We start from the raw sequence: 14,930 nt of genomic DNA on the forward strand, positions 1-14,930 counted from the left end.
AGGTGAGAGAACATGCAAGCAATCTCAATTATAATGCTTTTAATTAGAGAAAGATGTAACATTGCATCATCTTTTATGTCTCCAAACCAATAGGAACATAGAAACCCCTCTGATTTGCCCAAACATATTGGCTTTGAAAGAATTAACTCTTCAGTTACTGCACTGTGCACATTTAACAGTATAAATCATCCAGGCAATAACTAACATTCTGCAAAATTACTGTAGCTGTTACTCTTCATCTGCTTATGGGGGCATGAAACAAAAGCAAATGCACAAATGACAAAGTTGTCTTAATTTACAATGAATTCTGAATTTATCATATCATTCTAAGACAAAATAAAAGATAGTTTTTAGTTTTTCTTTCTTCTTTTTTGGCTTATGTAGCAAAGATTTCCAATAAAAGTGGGTTAAGTGACAATTGGGTTAAGCGACAATTCATTTTCCTTGGTATTCTGCTGAGGAATTATTTTGAAATACTGTATTTTCTTGCAAGCAACAAGCCTTTTTCCCCTCACATTGGGATGCATGTATTAAGCAGGAAACTGATTTTCTGCCCAGAACAGAAGCACTCTGCTTTCAGTCCTACTCCACAGTGTATCAGCTGTGGCATTATTATTCAGGCAGCTGATAGAGTAAATTGACTAAATGGCCCATGTTAATGATCATCTCTGCCTTGTGATGTTCTTGATGTTAAACTAATTGAGCTAACTTTTCTGAGGACAATTTTGCTGTTTGCTAGCTGCTCCTGATCTCTCTCCTCCTATTTTATAGCCCTAGAGACTCTAGCTCTTTTCAAAATCAGTCACCTGTAGAGACCAGTATTCAGCAGCAGCTGGGGTTTCAGCTTTAGTTAAGCAGCAAAGGGAGGGTCAGTCAACTGAAGATTAGGCTCTTTGTCTGTTCTATGCAGCCATAACTCTGGAAAAATCTTTTTTCTTTCATTTCACCTTTCAAAAACAAGATGTGTATTATATTCTTGGGTATGTGGTATAGGAGAAAATACAGTAGCTATTCAGTTCATTATAGCTGTGTACACACATTCAAATAATCTGGGAGAATTCCCTCAGGTGCATTCTCCTGGTAGAGAAACTTATCCAGAGCCACATGTATATTCAAATGCTGAGGCCCTGAAGAGTGGAGAGCTTGCAATGCTGACACTGTGCAGCTGGGGGGAGGGGGGAAGTGGGAAGGGAGGAGCACACTCTGCTTGGCAACAGATAGCAGCAGTACATAGGGCAACACTAATTGGCTGATCCAGATGGCCCATGGTTAGCGTGTGTTTCCCTGTAGCACACTGTACGGATTGTGAAGGGGGCATGTTCTGCTTCCTGCTGAAGCAGCAGTGTCTGGCAAGTGACACATTGTTTCCCTTGCGGGGAGGAGGAAGGGAAAATGCTGTGATTTAACCCTGGTGTTCCTAGGTTATTTTTCTCCTGTTATAGTGGCTCTCCCAGGAGAAACTGAATGCCTGTATGAGGTCTATGTTCAGGGTCTAGAGCCTAAAGTAAGATCTCATGGAACTTCAAATAACGTCAGAAGAAACAGGTATAGCAGATTTCCAAAAGTATCTTTAGGGCAATGCCTGAAATGGGATATTCAGTCCCCAAAGGGAATTTTTTGATGGGTATCAGTTAATAAAAATGATTTCTACAGGAAATTAATTTACTTTATCTGCAGTATTTAACTGCTATGAAAGGATATTTCAGTCTGCTAAAACTTCTGATCTCATTTAGAAAATCTGTACAATGGCAGATAAGGATTCTGTATGTAGCACTTTTTAAGTGAATATTGTTCAATTTAACATTATACAAATAGTTTAAAATGAACAAAAGAGTAAGCTGTTGCATTTATAAAATCAGGACCTTCTCCTGTTCCCAACTGAAGTCAATGGGAGTTTTGCCATTGATCTTGGAAGAAGGATTTGTATTCTTTAGAAATAAATCTTATAAGGTACAAGAAGCAGAAATAAGGCATGATCTATCAATCCTTCCATCAGTCAATCAATCAAAGTCAGCAGGTTGACGTTGTGTGTAGTTGGACAGTTCAAAATGAATATACTTTGGATCCTCACAATCCAAAGTCAGGTGTATCAAAATTTTCTATAACTGAGAAAAGAAAAAAGAAAAGCTTTATTTGATGCTATATTGAAGGCATAAAAAGTCTTCAACAACATCCATTACGTCTCAATACAAGTCAGCAGAGGCAAGTAGAAAAGACCATGAATAAATTCAGACAAGAAAGTTACAAACATTCGCTTCTGAAAAAAAATGATCCCATTTTAAAAAGTAGGGGTATAGAAATTAAAGTACTGCATATTATTAGGATGATGTTGAAGCTAATTCTTGGCAATTTTAGCTGATAATTTCAACAGTTAACTAACCTTTTATGAGTGGCAGCCTCAAGTTCAAAAATATCAAAGTCCCAGTGTTCTTCATTTTCCATTGCTTGTGTTATCCGTGGGGGGATATCATTAAGGGAGATAGGAGAGATCAAACTGCCAGGCACCTGATGAGTTTCTGTAAACAGATATATTTGGGGATGAATAATACTTTACTGTTAAATAATAATTAAAAAATGGAGCATCTTCTCCTTAAACCTTTATGCCTGGCAACTTCTGAAAAGTTTTGCTATGCTGTAGAAATTTTTTTATAGATAAAATAAAGCAAAAAGTCTTCAGGAATATTTCATAGATGCTAGGGACCTCAACAGATCATTGAGTCTGACCCCTGCCTAGGCAGGAAAGAGTGCTGAGGTCAGATGACCCTAGCCAGATGCCTATCCAGCCGTCTCTTAAAGACCCCCCAAGGTAGGGGAGAGCACCACTCCTCTTGGAAGCCCATTCCAAATTTTGGCCACCCTTACCATGAAGAACTTTTTCCTGATATCTAGCCTAAAACTGCTCTCTGTCAGTTTGTGACCACTGTTCCTTGTTACCCCAAGAGGCATCCTGGTGAAAAGAGCATCTCCAATCCAATTAGATGGGTCGGTCTCGACCTGGAAGGGTGTGGGCAGTGGGGTCCCGCAGGGTTCGGTCCTTGAACCGATACTCTTTAATGTCTTCATCAGCGACTTGGACGTGGGAGTGAAATGTACTCTGTCCAAGTTTGCAGATGACACAAAGCTATGGGGAGAAGTGGACACGCCGGAGGGCAGGGAACAGCTGCAGGCAGACCTGGATAGGTTGCACAAGTGGGCAGAAAACAACAGGATGCAGTTCAACAAGGAGAAATGCAAAGTGCTGCACCTAGGGAGGAAAAATGTCCAGCACACCTACAGCCTAGGGAATGACCTGCTGGGTGGCACAGAGGTGGAAAGGGATCTTGGAGTCCTAGTGGACTCCAAGTTGAACATGAGCCGGCAGTGTGACGAAGCCATCAGAAAAGCCAATGGCACTTTATCGTGCATCAGCAGATGCATGACGAATAGGTCCAGGGAGGTGATACTTCCCCTCTATAGGGCGTTGGTCAGACCGCAGTTGGAGTACTGCGTGCAATTCTGGGCGCCACACTTCAAGAAGGATGCGGATAACCTGGAGAGGGTACAGCGAAGGGCAACTCGTGTGGTCAAGGGCCTGCAGACCAAGCCCTACGAGGAGAGACTAGAGAAACTGGACCTTTTCAGCCTCCGCAAGAGAAGGCTGAGAGGCGACCTTGTGACTGCCTATAAGTTCATCACAGGGGCACAGAAGGGAATTGGTGAGGATTTATTCACCAAGGCGCCCCCGGGGGTTACAAGAAACAATGGCCACAAGCTAGCAGAGAGCAGATTTAGACTGGACATTAGGAAGAACTTCTTCACAGTTCGAGTGGCCAAGGTCTGGAACGGGCTCCCAAGGGAGGTGGTGCTCTCCCCTACCCTGGGGGTCTTCAAGAGGAGGTTAGACAAGTATCTAGCTGGGGTCATCTAGACCCAGCACTCTTTCCTGCTTATGCAGGGGGTCGGACTTGATGATCTATTGAGGTCCCTTCCGACCCTAACACCCTAACATCTATGAATCCCTTGCTGCGTCCCCCTAATGAATTTGTAGGCAGCCACAAGATCGCCTCTCAGCCTTCTCTTGCCGAGGCTGAAGAGGTCCAGGTCCCTCAGTCTCTCCTCATAGAGCTTGTCCTGTAAGCCCCCTAACCATACAAGCAGCCCTCCTCTGTACCCTCCTGAGTCTATCAACATCGTTCTTGAAGCACGGGGCCCAAAACTGGATGCAGTACTCCAACTGTGGTCTGACCAGTGCCCGACAGAGGGGAAGTATCACCTATCTGCTGATGCATGATAAAGCGTGGTTAGCTTTGCTGATGATTTCGTCACACTGACGACTTGTGTTCATCTTGGAGTCCACTATGACTCCAAGATCCCTTTCTGCTTCTGTGCTGCTGAGAGGGTCACTTCCCAGCCAGTAGGTGTGCTGGATATTTTTGCGCCCTAGGTGCAGCACTCTGCACTTGTCCTTGTTGTACTGCATTCTATTGTGTACTGCCCACTTTTCTAACCTGTCCAGGTCCACCTGCAATTGTTCCCTATCCTCCGGAATATGCACTTCACCCCACAATTTAGTTTCGTTGGCAAACTTGGACAGAGTACACTTCACATCCGCATCCAAGTCACTGATGAAGATATTGAAGAGTACAGGTCCAAGGACCAAACCCTGCGAGACCCCACTACCCACATTCTTCCAGGTCGATACCGACCCGTCTACTACCACTCTCTGGGTGCAACCACTAAGCCAATTTGCCACCCACCAGGCCGTGTAAACATCTGTGTCACAGCCTTTTAATTTATTTATGACAATGGGATGAGATACTATATCAAAGGCCTTGCTAAATCCAAGAAAACAACATCCACCTCTATTCCTGCATCTAAGCATTTTGTGACCCTGTCATAAAACAAAACCAGATCTGTCAGGCATGATCTACCTGCTATGAATCCATGCTGGTTTCCCTGCTGCATTATTTTTCCTGCTGCACTCCCACAAATGTGATCCTTCATAATCTTTTCAAAGACCTTTCCAACGATGGAGGTGAGACTGACTGGCCTATATTTACTCGGATCCTCCTTCCTCCCCTTCTTGAAAACAGGGACCACATTGGCCCTTTTCCAGTCCTCCAGGATCTGACCCGAGTGCCATGAGCACTCAAACAGCTGTGCCAGTGGTTCTGCTATGACACCGGCCAATTCCTTCAGTACTCTCGGATGAAGCTCATCCAGGCCTGCTGACTTGAACACACCCAGTCCATTCAAGTGACTCTGCACCAAGTCAGTGTTGACAGTTGATGGGCTGGTGTCCCTCTGAAGCCCATCTAAAAACCCAGTAGGAGACTTATCTTAAGCTCTGTTCAGGAACACTGAGGCAAAAAACTCACTGAATAGCTCAGCCTTGTCCCCCCTGTCTGTCACTAATTGCTCCTCCTTGTTCAGTAGGGGTCCTATGCTGCCCTGCACCTTCCCTTTCCTCCCTACATACCTAAAAAAAGACTTTTTGTTGTCTTTAATTTGTGTTGCCAGCCTCAGCTCTGTAGTTGCTTTGGCCTTCCTAACTGCCTCCTTGCAAGTGCAGGCCAAGTAGGTATATTCCTCCTTGGTAGCTTCCCCCTGCTTCCAATGCCTATATGCCTTCTTTTTTTGCCCTTAGGCTCCCCTGGATTTCCTTGTTTAGCCAAGGAAGTTTTTTGGCTCCTTTCCCCCTTTTCCCTTGTACTGGGATAGTTTCCCTCTGTGCCCGAAGGATTGCTTCCTTTAGCAACGACCACCCTTCCTGGACTCCCATCTTGCCAATACTCTTCTCCTGCAGTGCGTGTTTGACTAGACTTCTAAGCACAATGAAGTTAGCCTTCCTAAAGTCAAGCACTTCCACCCTGCTAGTTATCTTACCCACCCTACAAAAAAAAATTCCTTCATTCCTTAAATCCTTTAAAATACAATTCTACTATCCAAAAAACTGCAAAGAGAAAACTTACGTTTTGCAGACAATAAATATTCATTCCCTGATAATCTTCGTAAACCATCCTGTTAAATGAAAATAGGGATTTTATTTGTTTTTTCTGTTCCAGATGTAAAGCAGAAGTTATGTAAGTGGCTATAAAACTATACTGAATAAAAATGTAATAATTTTACTTAAGCTTGAATATAAGTTGGTACATCTTAGAAGCTACTTTATCAGTATTGATCTGCATTTGTTTACCTCCAAATGCCAATACAAATACTTCATCTTCTCTATAAATCAGAATGGAAGCAAGGTGTGAGATGCAGTAAAAACTAGGCTGATCTGATCAGTAATTTCTTGGGTGCATGACTCCCAAGAAATTGCTCAGAGGTATATAATTGGGTCTATTGTTGCACAGGGGTAACTCTAGCAAGAGACCAAAAAACACAATTTTGCCCTTTATGATTACTCAGAATGAAAATATGCATTAGATATTTGCCTTCCAGCTCATCAGTCTGAAAATACTGAACCAAGTTCTGCTTGCTTTACTGAGATGCAGACAGAATTGAATTAATATTAGCTCATAAGAAAAAAACTAGTTATTTAAAAGCAAAAAAAAGCTTTATGAACACATCATTCTAACATACTAATAACATTATGTGCCCTGCATGTAGGAAAGGTAAATCTGGATGCCATATCTGACCCCCGGAGTGCCTGCATTTATAACAATTACTACATCTGGTTTCTATTTTAAGATTAGTAAGTAAATTAGTCTGGAGTTTTGAGACTTGTAAGGAAAGGCTGTCCTGCTGCTATAGCATATGAAACATGTCCTCAGTAACACTGCCGTGACATAGATATTCAGGACACCAGACTTGGTATGTCCTCCAGAATCAAGGACTAGATTGTGCTAGAGTTGAGATATCAGGGACATCTATGTTTGGACACTGAACACAGTCCCCACTGTCAGTTCCATAAAAACTTATAAATCAGGTAATCAGCTGCTTATTTCCCCAGAGCACCCAACACTCAGACTACAAATACATAGGCAAGTAGACCCATGGCAAGCTAAGTTGTCCTGGTTTAAGAAATCTGGAAACATGATTTAAAAAGATTTAGCCCTGCCCAAACAATGACAAATTTACCCATAGATGACACGGGGTTTGATCCATCATGTATTCACATGCCTACCTTACACTGTACAACCTGTTCATTTCTCACACTTTCAACTGCACAGCCCACTCGTCTGGGCATAAATTTGCTCCAAATTTATGCTACAACCTTTGTCTCTCCATTCATGCCTCCATAGCACAGGAACACAAGCAAATCCCTCAGATACCATTTTATCCATGAGATGATTAATTCAGATCTTGATAGATCCTCTCCTGGATGCATGTTTTTTTACAGATCATTTTAAAAATTACTATACATGATACACTTGTCTTCTGCCTCTACCCTTCTGTAGTTTTCTGTTTCCAGTAATGATTCTGTATTTTGTTTTAATACCCAATATTCTGTGCAGCTTTATGCCATGTGATCAGGTACTGAAACAATGCATGTCAGAATACAAATTTACCAAGGTTAGTTCACATGGAATGCAGTGAGCCAATCTTGGGTAAATCACTTATTTCCTCTGGCTAAGTACAGATAGTCAAAAAGTCCAATGCTGAATCGATGCAATCTTCACTGGTTAGTCTAAGCAGCATAGGTTGAACCTATAAGCAAATGAACAGACATTCACTTTTGATTCTGGAAATGCAGCCACATGCCTGCAGTGGCCGAGGCCAAAAGCTGGTGGGGAGCTAGAGTATGCCTCCCGGCTCAGCTAAAGCAGAAAACTTGGGCCAAGGCTAGCCTACCTACTCTGTGAGGGAGGGGCTTGCAGGGGAGGTGCAAAGCATCCTGGGAATCTGGGGGACTGTGAGTTAACTTGAATCTGGAGGGGATTTGGGATGGAAGTTCAATAAACCAATTTAACCTAAATCAGTTAAGTCTGATACAACATCCATCCAGGTTTATCTTAAACCAGTTACAGTCATTTTGGAAGTGGCTTACATGCACTGAACTTCTGTTGTGTTACAGGTTTGAACCGGTTTCCTATCACTTATACCGGTTTATGTGTCATTTGTATTCCTAGCCTCTGTGTTTAAGTTCCTCATTTATAAAATAGGGATAATGTTACTTTATTTGTCCAATTAATTCTTTACCTTATTTAAACTGTAAGATCTGTGGGGCAGGGGCTGTTTCTTAACATGGCCCCAGTCTTGCTATAAGTCTCTGGGTGATAATGTAAATAATGACAAAAAAATACAGTTTACATTCTTTTGAATATATGTCCTTTTTGACATACTTGAAAAGCCCCACAAAACACTCCATACTAAGCCCCTTAACAAACACAAGTGTCTTTCTTTCTTTTTGTCTTTCTATAATGTTCTGAAGTGAATCTTGTTAAATGAAACTAACATGTGAGAGGAGCTTACCAAATCTCTTCCCATTTTCAGAATTACCCAAGTATATTTATGAAATGGGGGAAAAAAAACACAAAAGAGAGATTTACCATTGGATGAAAACCCAGTGCTTTAAATGAAAAGCCTACATGTCAGGTTAGAGAACTACAGAAAGTGTACAGGTTTAAGTTCCAGAATAGAAGTCCACAGATAGTTGTTGTTGTTGTTGTTGTTGTTGTATATACTTACTGTCATTAACCCTCCAACAAGATCGCTTGTATGTGGATCTTCATCTTTTGTCCCAAGCTGGGGAGAGTATAACTCAGTGGTTCTGAGAATCTCCAGTACTCGGTCTAAAGCTTCTGCAACAGGCATGGGGCTGCTTTCTTGTGCAGCATTGATAATATTTATTACCTATGTGGATATAAGAAACCCTTGAAATTTAGAAGAGATTTAAGAAAACAAAGAGATGCTCAGATGAGAAGACATTGCTACTAAATACGAATGTAACAATGTTTATTGTAGAAATACAAGTGGACTCATCAGAGAATCATTCATGAGCCAGTATGTTTTTTATTGACTTAAGTAACAAGATTGGGGCCTTAAAGAAGCCAATCTTATTAGGTAACTTCCTGTTACAAGGGAAAGCATCTCCACAGACTTAGTATGAGCCCTGTCCACTTTCATCAAAAGGACAGTTTATTATGTAACTCATTTTCCTTATTCCTTTGAATGGTTTCTTGAGACAGGTTACAACACAGATGCATGTAGGGAGAAATTTACTCCCTTTCTTTTGAGTGGTTAGAGGACAATTAAAAAACCAGTGCAATTGTGCTGGGTCAGAGAATTACTGAAGGTCCCTAGGAAGATTATGACCAGAGCACCTGCCACCTCACGGTGCTTCCCATTTCACTGTAAGCAGAGGGAAAGGAGGGAAAAAGCTGTGTAAGGGCCAGGTCTAGATTTCTAAACTATTGGACATCACCCAGCTATTCAGCCCAGGAGCTGTGCTGGGGATATGAGCCATAACATTTAAGAAAAAATTCTAGAGAATTTTCACAAGGATATACTTGTCTGACCCAACAGACAAAAACTGTGCAGTACCTTGGTGATGGGTGCTTCAATAGTCATGGAATGTATCCTGGCCATGGAGGAATGCCGCCTTTGTGAGCTGCCTGTGCAAAAAACAAAGCAAAATTGGCATCCTGATGTAACAATAAGGCATGACAGCTGAGCCAAGAATTCCTAATTTGTAATCTCAATGGCTGCTCCCTGCCATACTCTTCAGAGACAACCTATAGCAGCATATATATGTAAACCTGTCTTGCTATACTGATAAGGGTGCACACAGATGAATGCTGAATCACTGATATCTCAGATGAGAGAGAAGCAACCACGATGATCTGGCAACATCATTGATCTTTTTTTGTATTTTAAATAAATAAAATGCTTTACAAAAATGTTCGGTTACAAGCTCCCTATCCATAGGGATAGATGTAGGATTTGAATATCACAGTGTAATGCACCCAATAGGTGCATTCCTTATATCTGTACATGTCAAGACATACTGACCCAAATTGCCAGGTGATATGAATCAGCACAGCTCCTTTGAAGTGAAGGTAGCCATGATGACTTAAAGCACCTGTGCTTCTGGCCTATGGAAACTAATATAATTAATCAAGAACTGCAATGTCTTGTTGTGTCAACTAGTAATTTTTGTTCCTCACAACAAAAGCCACAATGGAATTTTTCTGGACTGTTATGTTGTGCTACCTGTGAGATACAGATACTTATCTGCTACTTGTGCAGAGCACAGCTTAACAATCAGAATTCATGTTGTTTTTATTGCATTAGGACCTGATTCTACGCTCACACACTGATGATCTCTACAGATTTTCTTCCAATTTCCACCAGCATACTGCAAGTGAGACCAGAATTTGACTCCTGTCTAGATGTACAAACACATATTTTAACAAAAGTTTTATAAACATCGATAAAACATTTCAATACATGTCTATCTGTTAAGGTGAGATGATGTGAAATGTAAGTCCCTGAGGTGAACATGACATATTTACATACGAAATACAGAACAAACAAAATGTCTGAGAAGACACTTGCTTATTTATTTACATATTACTTTTATGGAGAGAACAGGTACCATGGGTACCATGCCCAATGCTCATCATTCAAAGGTACCCATCTACCTTCTCTCATTCAAAGATACCTTGCCCAATGTTTCTCATGGCTAGAATTTACTACTCTAACTAATAATGACTAATAACATACTTTGTTAGCCATTCCTATTAAATTCCTTGGGATGCCACTAAATTCTATTCAGTATTAAAATGTAACATCTTTACAGTGTTAGGAAGTTTGACAGAATCCAACCATTCATTCTAAGATTTTCAAAACAGGCAAGATTCAAAGACATGGCTGAGAGAAAATATAATGGGGATGTTCTACATTAAGAGGATGTTCTAACATTCATTCACTATTTTAGGGTTTGTTTGTTTCTTTAAATAGATATAAACTACTCATCTAACATACCATCACTTCCTCGGGAGGTTGTAGATCTGACATCTAGCGATCCTTTCCTCCTATCTTTGTGTCTGCAAGTCTGAATATCTGCGGAGACAATAATGTAATATAATGACAAAGGCTTTTCCCAGCATGTGCTAAAGAAATCTAAACACAGATATAGACTGATAACAGAGCAACATCCTAACACTTCAACTGCTGAGAGTCAGTGACAACAGCCTCTAAGAACTGCATCCATCCACTGGCATGTCTGTGGACACTACCGATGACACATTGAGTGCTGTGTCCATCCCAAGCAAATCATGATTTGCGAAGGGGATTTAAGAGCACTTTGAGGGAAAAGGAATTTGTATACATGCTTGGGCCACAGCGCCATGGCCTGACACTGCGGCACATACAGTTGCATAAGCAGTGACATGTGCATCAGTGCTGAGAAAATGGCAGGTGTTTTAGTTCAAAAGTGCACCGCTGTCATTTTCTGCGTGCTGATGCACATTTCGCCACTTATACAACTGCATATGATGCAGTGCAGTACACATCAGCTTGTATGCAGAGCAGACTTGATTAATTGAATCTGCTCCGACCTGCCAGCTCTCCAGCACATTGAGGGACAAAAAGGTATGTGTATAAATGCCCAAAGAGTCCCCATAAACTGACCAGCTGGTGCCAAGTGCTACTTCATCCTGTATGCCTTCCTGAATAGCCATGTGGTGGAATATTGTGACCACATCTCTACTTCACCATACCAAAGCCCTCAAACTTAAGACTTAGGGATGAGTCTGTGGCATCTCTCAGGATACAGACACAGTAAAGCATGAAAGCCGTTGCATTTTGAGCCAGAGGCAGGCAACATTTGGCAGGGAAAACATGTTCAGCAATGAAGAGCTCTCTATTGGTAGAGTACTCTACATTTAGGAAGTCGCCAGGAAGGAACTTCATGGAAGTTCTGTTGGACTAAGTAATTATTAATAATATCTTATAGAATAAAAATCAGTTGGCTGTACTGATTTTAGCTAATGAATCTTTGAAATGGCCTATGGGGAGGAATCTGTTTTATGGTTCAGGTACCAAAAGATAGGTACTGGAATCAGTGTTGCCAGATCTTAAATATGAAATGATCATATTGGAAACTCAAATTATTATATTTTCCAAAAAACTATTGTATACTGAAAAAAAAAGTATGCAAATCAGACTTCTTATTTACTTTATATTGCACACGGTAAGTCTCCAGTGAGTGAGCGAGAACTAGGTCAAAGTTGAAGCATTTCTTTATTTGGAGAAAGCGAACTCAAAAGTTGGTTAAGACTCCCTGAGAGTGACTTGGGTTTTACATATGCTGCATCAGCTAACTGTCTTAAAAATTACTGTACATTTTGAACAGTTTTAATATTATCTATTGTACATCATACTAGGGTTGACATTATTGTACAAATATGATAATTATACACCTGGCAATGCTGACTGGAGCTGAAGTCAATAGGTTTTACATGGCCACAATTTTGCATAGCATATGGGTCCACAACCCTAATCCCAGTCTCAAAGATTACATGGCGGGTGCGACCAGACCCACTGTTTGGTCTAAATTACCAATGGCCTCCAGAGCAATTCAGCACTTGTTACTTCAGCTGATGTTGCCTAAGGCCTGGGATGGCAACACGGCTGTTGGTTATAGACACAACAGAAGTCATCACAGAAACAGCAGGAGAGAGTCAAAGGCAAGAACTCCAAGAGTGGGAGAAGGTACTCCTTCCACATTTCAAAGACAAGAAAGGGAGCAAAGATCAGGTTTGGCAGAAACAAAAGGAGGAAAATGTTGGGATCTTCAACAAAGGATCTTTACTGAATTCCCTAAGGGTGTGGCAATGCTGCACCTGAAGGTGCGTTTGCAGCACAGGCGAGCATTCAGCTAACTCTAATCAGGTTATCCTGTGTAACAGGAGCTGTGAAGACACTTTGGTGCAGAACTGAACATAGGCTAGCAACCCAAGGACATCTCTTAGATCAGCGGTTCTCAACCTTTTTTGTACCAGGACCCATTTGTAAACATTGATGGCTGGTCTTAACCCAGTGCTTCTCACTCCACACCTGCTGCCCCCCACCTCCCAGTGTGTGGGGTAGGGGATGGGTGTGTGGGGCAGGGGGACCCCAAGCAGCCTGCACAGGAAAAGCCACAGTTGGTTTCCCATGTTTTTCCCCCTGAAAGGAGAATTCATTTTTAAAGTCTGTTGATCCATTTTCAAAGTTTGTTTGTGACCCTTTCATATAGTCTCACAACTCAGTTTGGGTTGCGATCCACATTTTGAGAAACACTATCCTAGATCAGGGGTGTTCAACCTCTGGCCTATGGAACTACAGCATCTAGCCTTCAAGGCTCCCCAGGGGTCAGGTAATTTGGCAGTGGGGGAGCAGTGGCCACACTCCCCTGCCAAATGTCCAAACCCTGCATGGTGGGCAGGGCTGAGCTGTGACCCCTTCCTTGGTGGGGCTGGGCCACACCCTCTCCATGGGGCTGAGTCGAGCTTCTTTCCCCTGTGGGTCCACATTGAGGCTGGTGTGCCCCCCACCCCACTCCACGTGGCCAGATAGTGTTTGCTGTGCCTACTCGGGTGCTGGATTGGGAACACTGGCTGGATCCTGCCCACCATTGGACCAGACACTGCCAATCTGGCCTGCCAGGCAAAAAGGCTGGGCACCATTGCCCTAGATCCCTGAGGAGTTCATGGTACCTGAGGTCTATACTCTGGTGTCTAGTGTCTCCACTGCTATCATTATCTATGCTAGGTACGGCAAGTACAGGCCTATATGGTCTGTGATCACACCTTTGAATGGAGTATAGATGCACCCTACAGAGTCATTACCTGAAAGACAAGCTTAGTACTGCTATGGTACCTGAGTCTGAAAACTGCAAGGCGGGTAAGAGGTATAGGCAGATAATCAACTCAAAGGTGGATGTATGGACTCTCTTGGGCTGAGAAATTGTTTTCTTCTAACCCACTTAATTAATGGACAGATGAAACCACTGTATTGATTTGGAAAATGGTAGGAGGAATTTATTATGCTTCAGCTAACCTGTAGTAACTTGTTTTGTGTGTTTGCTTTATCCCATTAAGTGGGAGTTAAAGTACAATAATTTACCCCTAAATGAAATCACTGTTTTGTCTATTTACACCCTTAGCTGTTCTGCTACTCCCCCAGCCCAGCTGTTCTCCAGGAACAAAGGTAAAGGTGCTCTGTTTATGCTGAGGCCATGGAGGTAGGGCTCCATTGTTTCTCTCACCTTGGCATGAGAAGGAGGTGATGTAACCAGACTCTAGCTACCCTTATCTCCAGGTAGCTCCTATGCTGGAAGTAGAAACAGAAAGTGGAAACCCACCACCCTCACCTGGGATTAAGCCCAGGTACTTCCAGTGTGTAGTCCACCACCCTTCTGACTTATTCAGCTCCCCACTCCAGGATGACAGCATGAGAAAATACCATGTTGGTCTGATGCCCCTTACTTTTCTGTTTGTCACAGAAAGAAAAGGAACCACATAATTTGGTTTGACAAATGTTTGGCTTTGGGTAGAAAGGAACCAAGAGACATTCATGGTACAAAGTAACTCCAATTAAAAAAAATCTATTATCTCCTACAACACTGGTCCCAGATCCTGTTAAGCAGTAGTTCTCCTTAAGGGAGGAGGTAGCTACCTGGGTTTTAACTTAAATAGAATAAAAATCAATTGGGTGTTTTCGTAATGATTATCATTTATGATAAGAGAAGCACAGTTCTAGAACAGTGGTCTTCAACCTTTTTAGGTCAGAGATCACTTTTGGAATTTAAAAGGAACTGAAGATCTACCCTCCCCACCCCTGCTCAGCAGGTAAGTCTGTAGGGAGGGGAGGGAAGAGGGGAAAGGGCTGTGGTGGGCATCAGGGCAGATTAAGGCCCCAGCCCTAGCCCCACTCCCTCCCTCACTGCTGGGGCCTCGATCTTCACTCCCCACAACGGCGATGAGGAGGGGCAAGCCCTGCACAGCTGGGGCGGGATG

General features: G+C 42.3%; 1 protein-coding gene across 2 annotated transcripts in view; it reads right to left on the reverse strand.

Moving 5' to 3' along the window:
* The window catches only part of PDE8A (phosphodiesterase 8A), a 241,989-nt gene that overhangs the window by 16,779 nt on the left and 210,280 nt on the right, over positions 1-14,930 (reverse strand). For both annotated transcript variants that reach the window (XM_014606030.3, XM_006259360.4), the window contains exons 12-16: positions 10,912-10,989; positions 9,469-9,539; positions 8,614-8,778; positions 5,952-6,000; positions 2,381-2,516 (exon numbers count right to left, since the gene is read on the reverse strand). In XM_014606030.3, coding sequence (XP_014461516.1) covers positions 2,381-2,516; positions 5,952-6,000; positions 8,614-8,778; positions 9,469-9,539; positions 10,912-10,989 — 499 coding nt within the window. The remainder of the gene's footprint in view (positions 1-2,380; positions 2,517-5,951; positions 6,001-8,613; positions 8,779-9,468; positions 9,540-10,911; positions 10,990-14,930) is intronic.

The sequence above is a fragment of the Alligator mississippiensis genome, chromosome 11 (assembly GCF_030867095.1).
Source record: "Alligator mississippiensis isolate rAllMis1 chromosome 11, rAllMis1, whole genome shotgun sequence".
In the NCBI taxonomy this organism is placed as follows: Eukaryota; Metazoa; Chordata; order Crocodylia; family Alligatoridae; genus Alligator; species Alligator mississippiensis.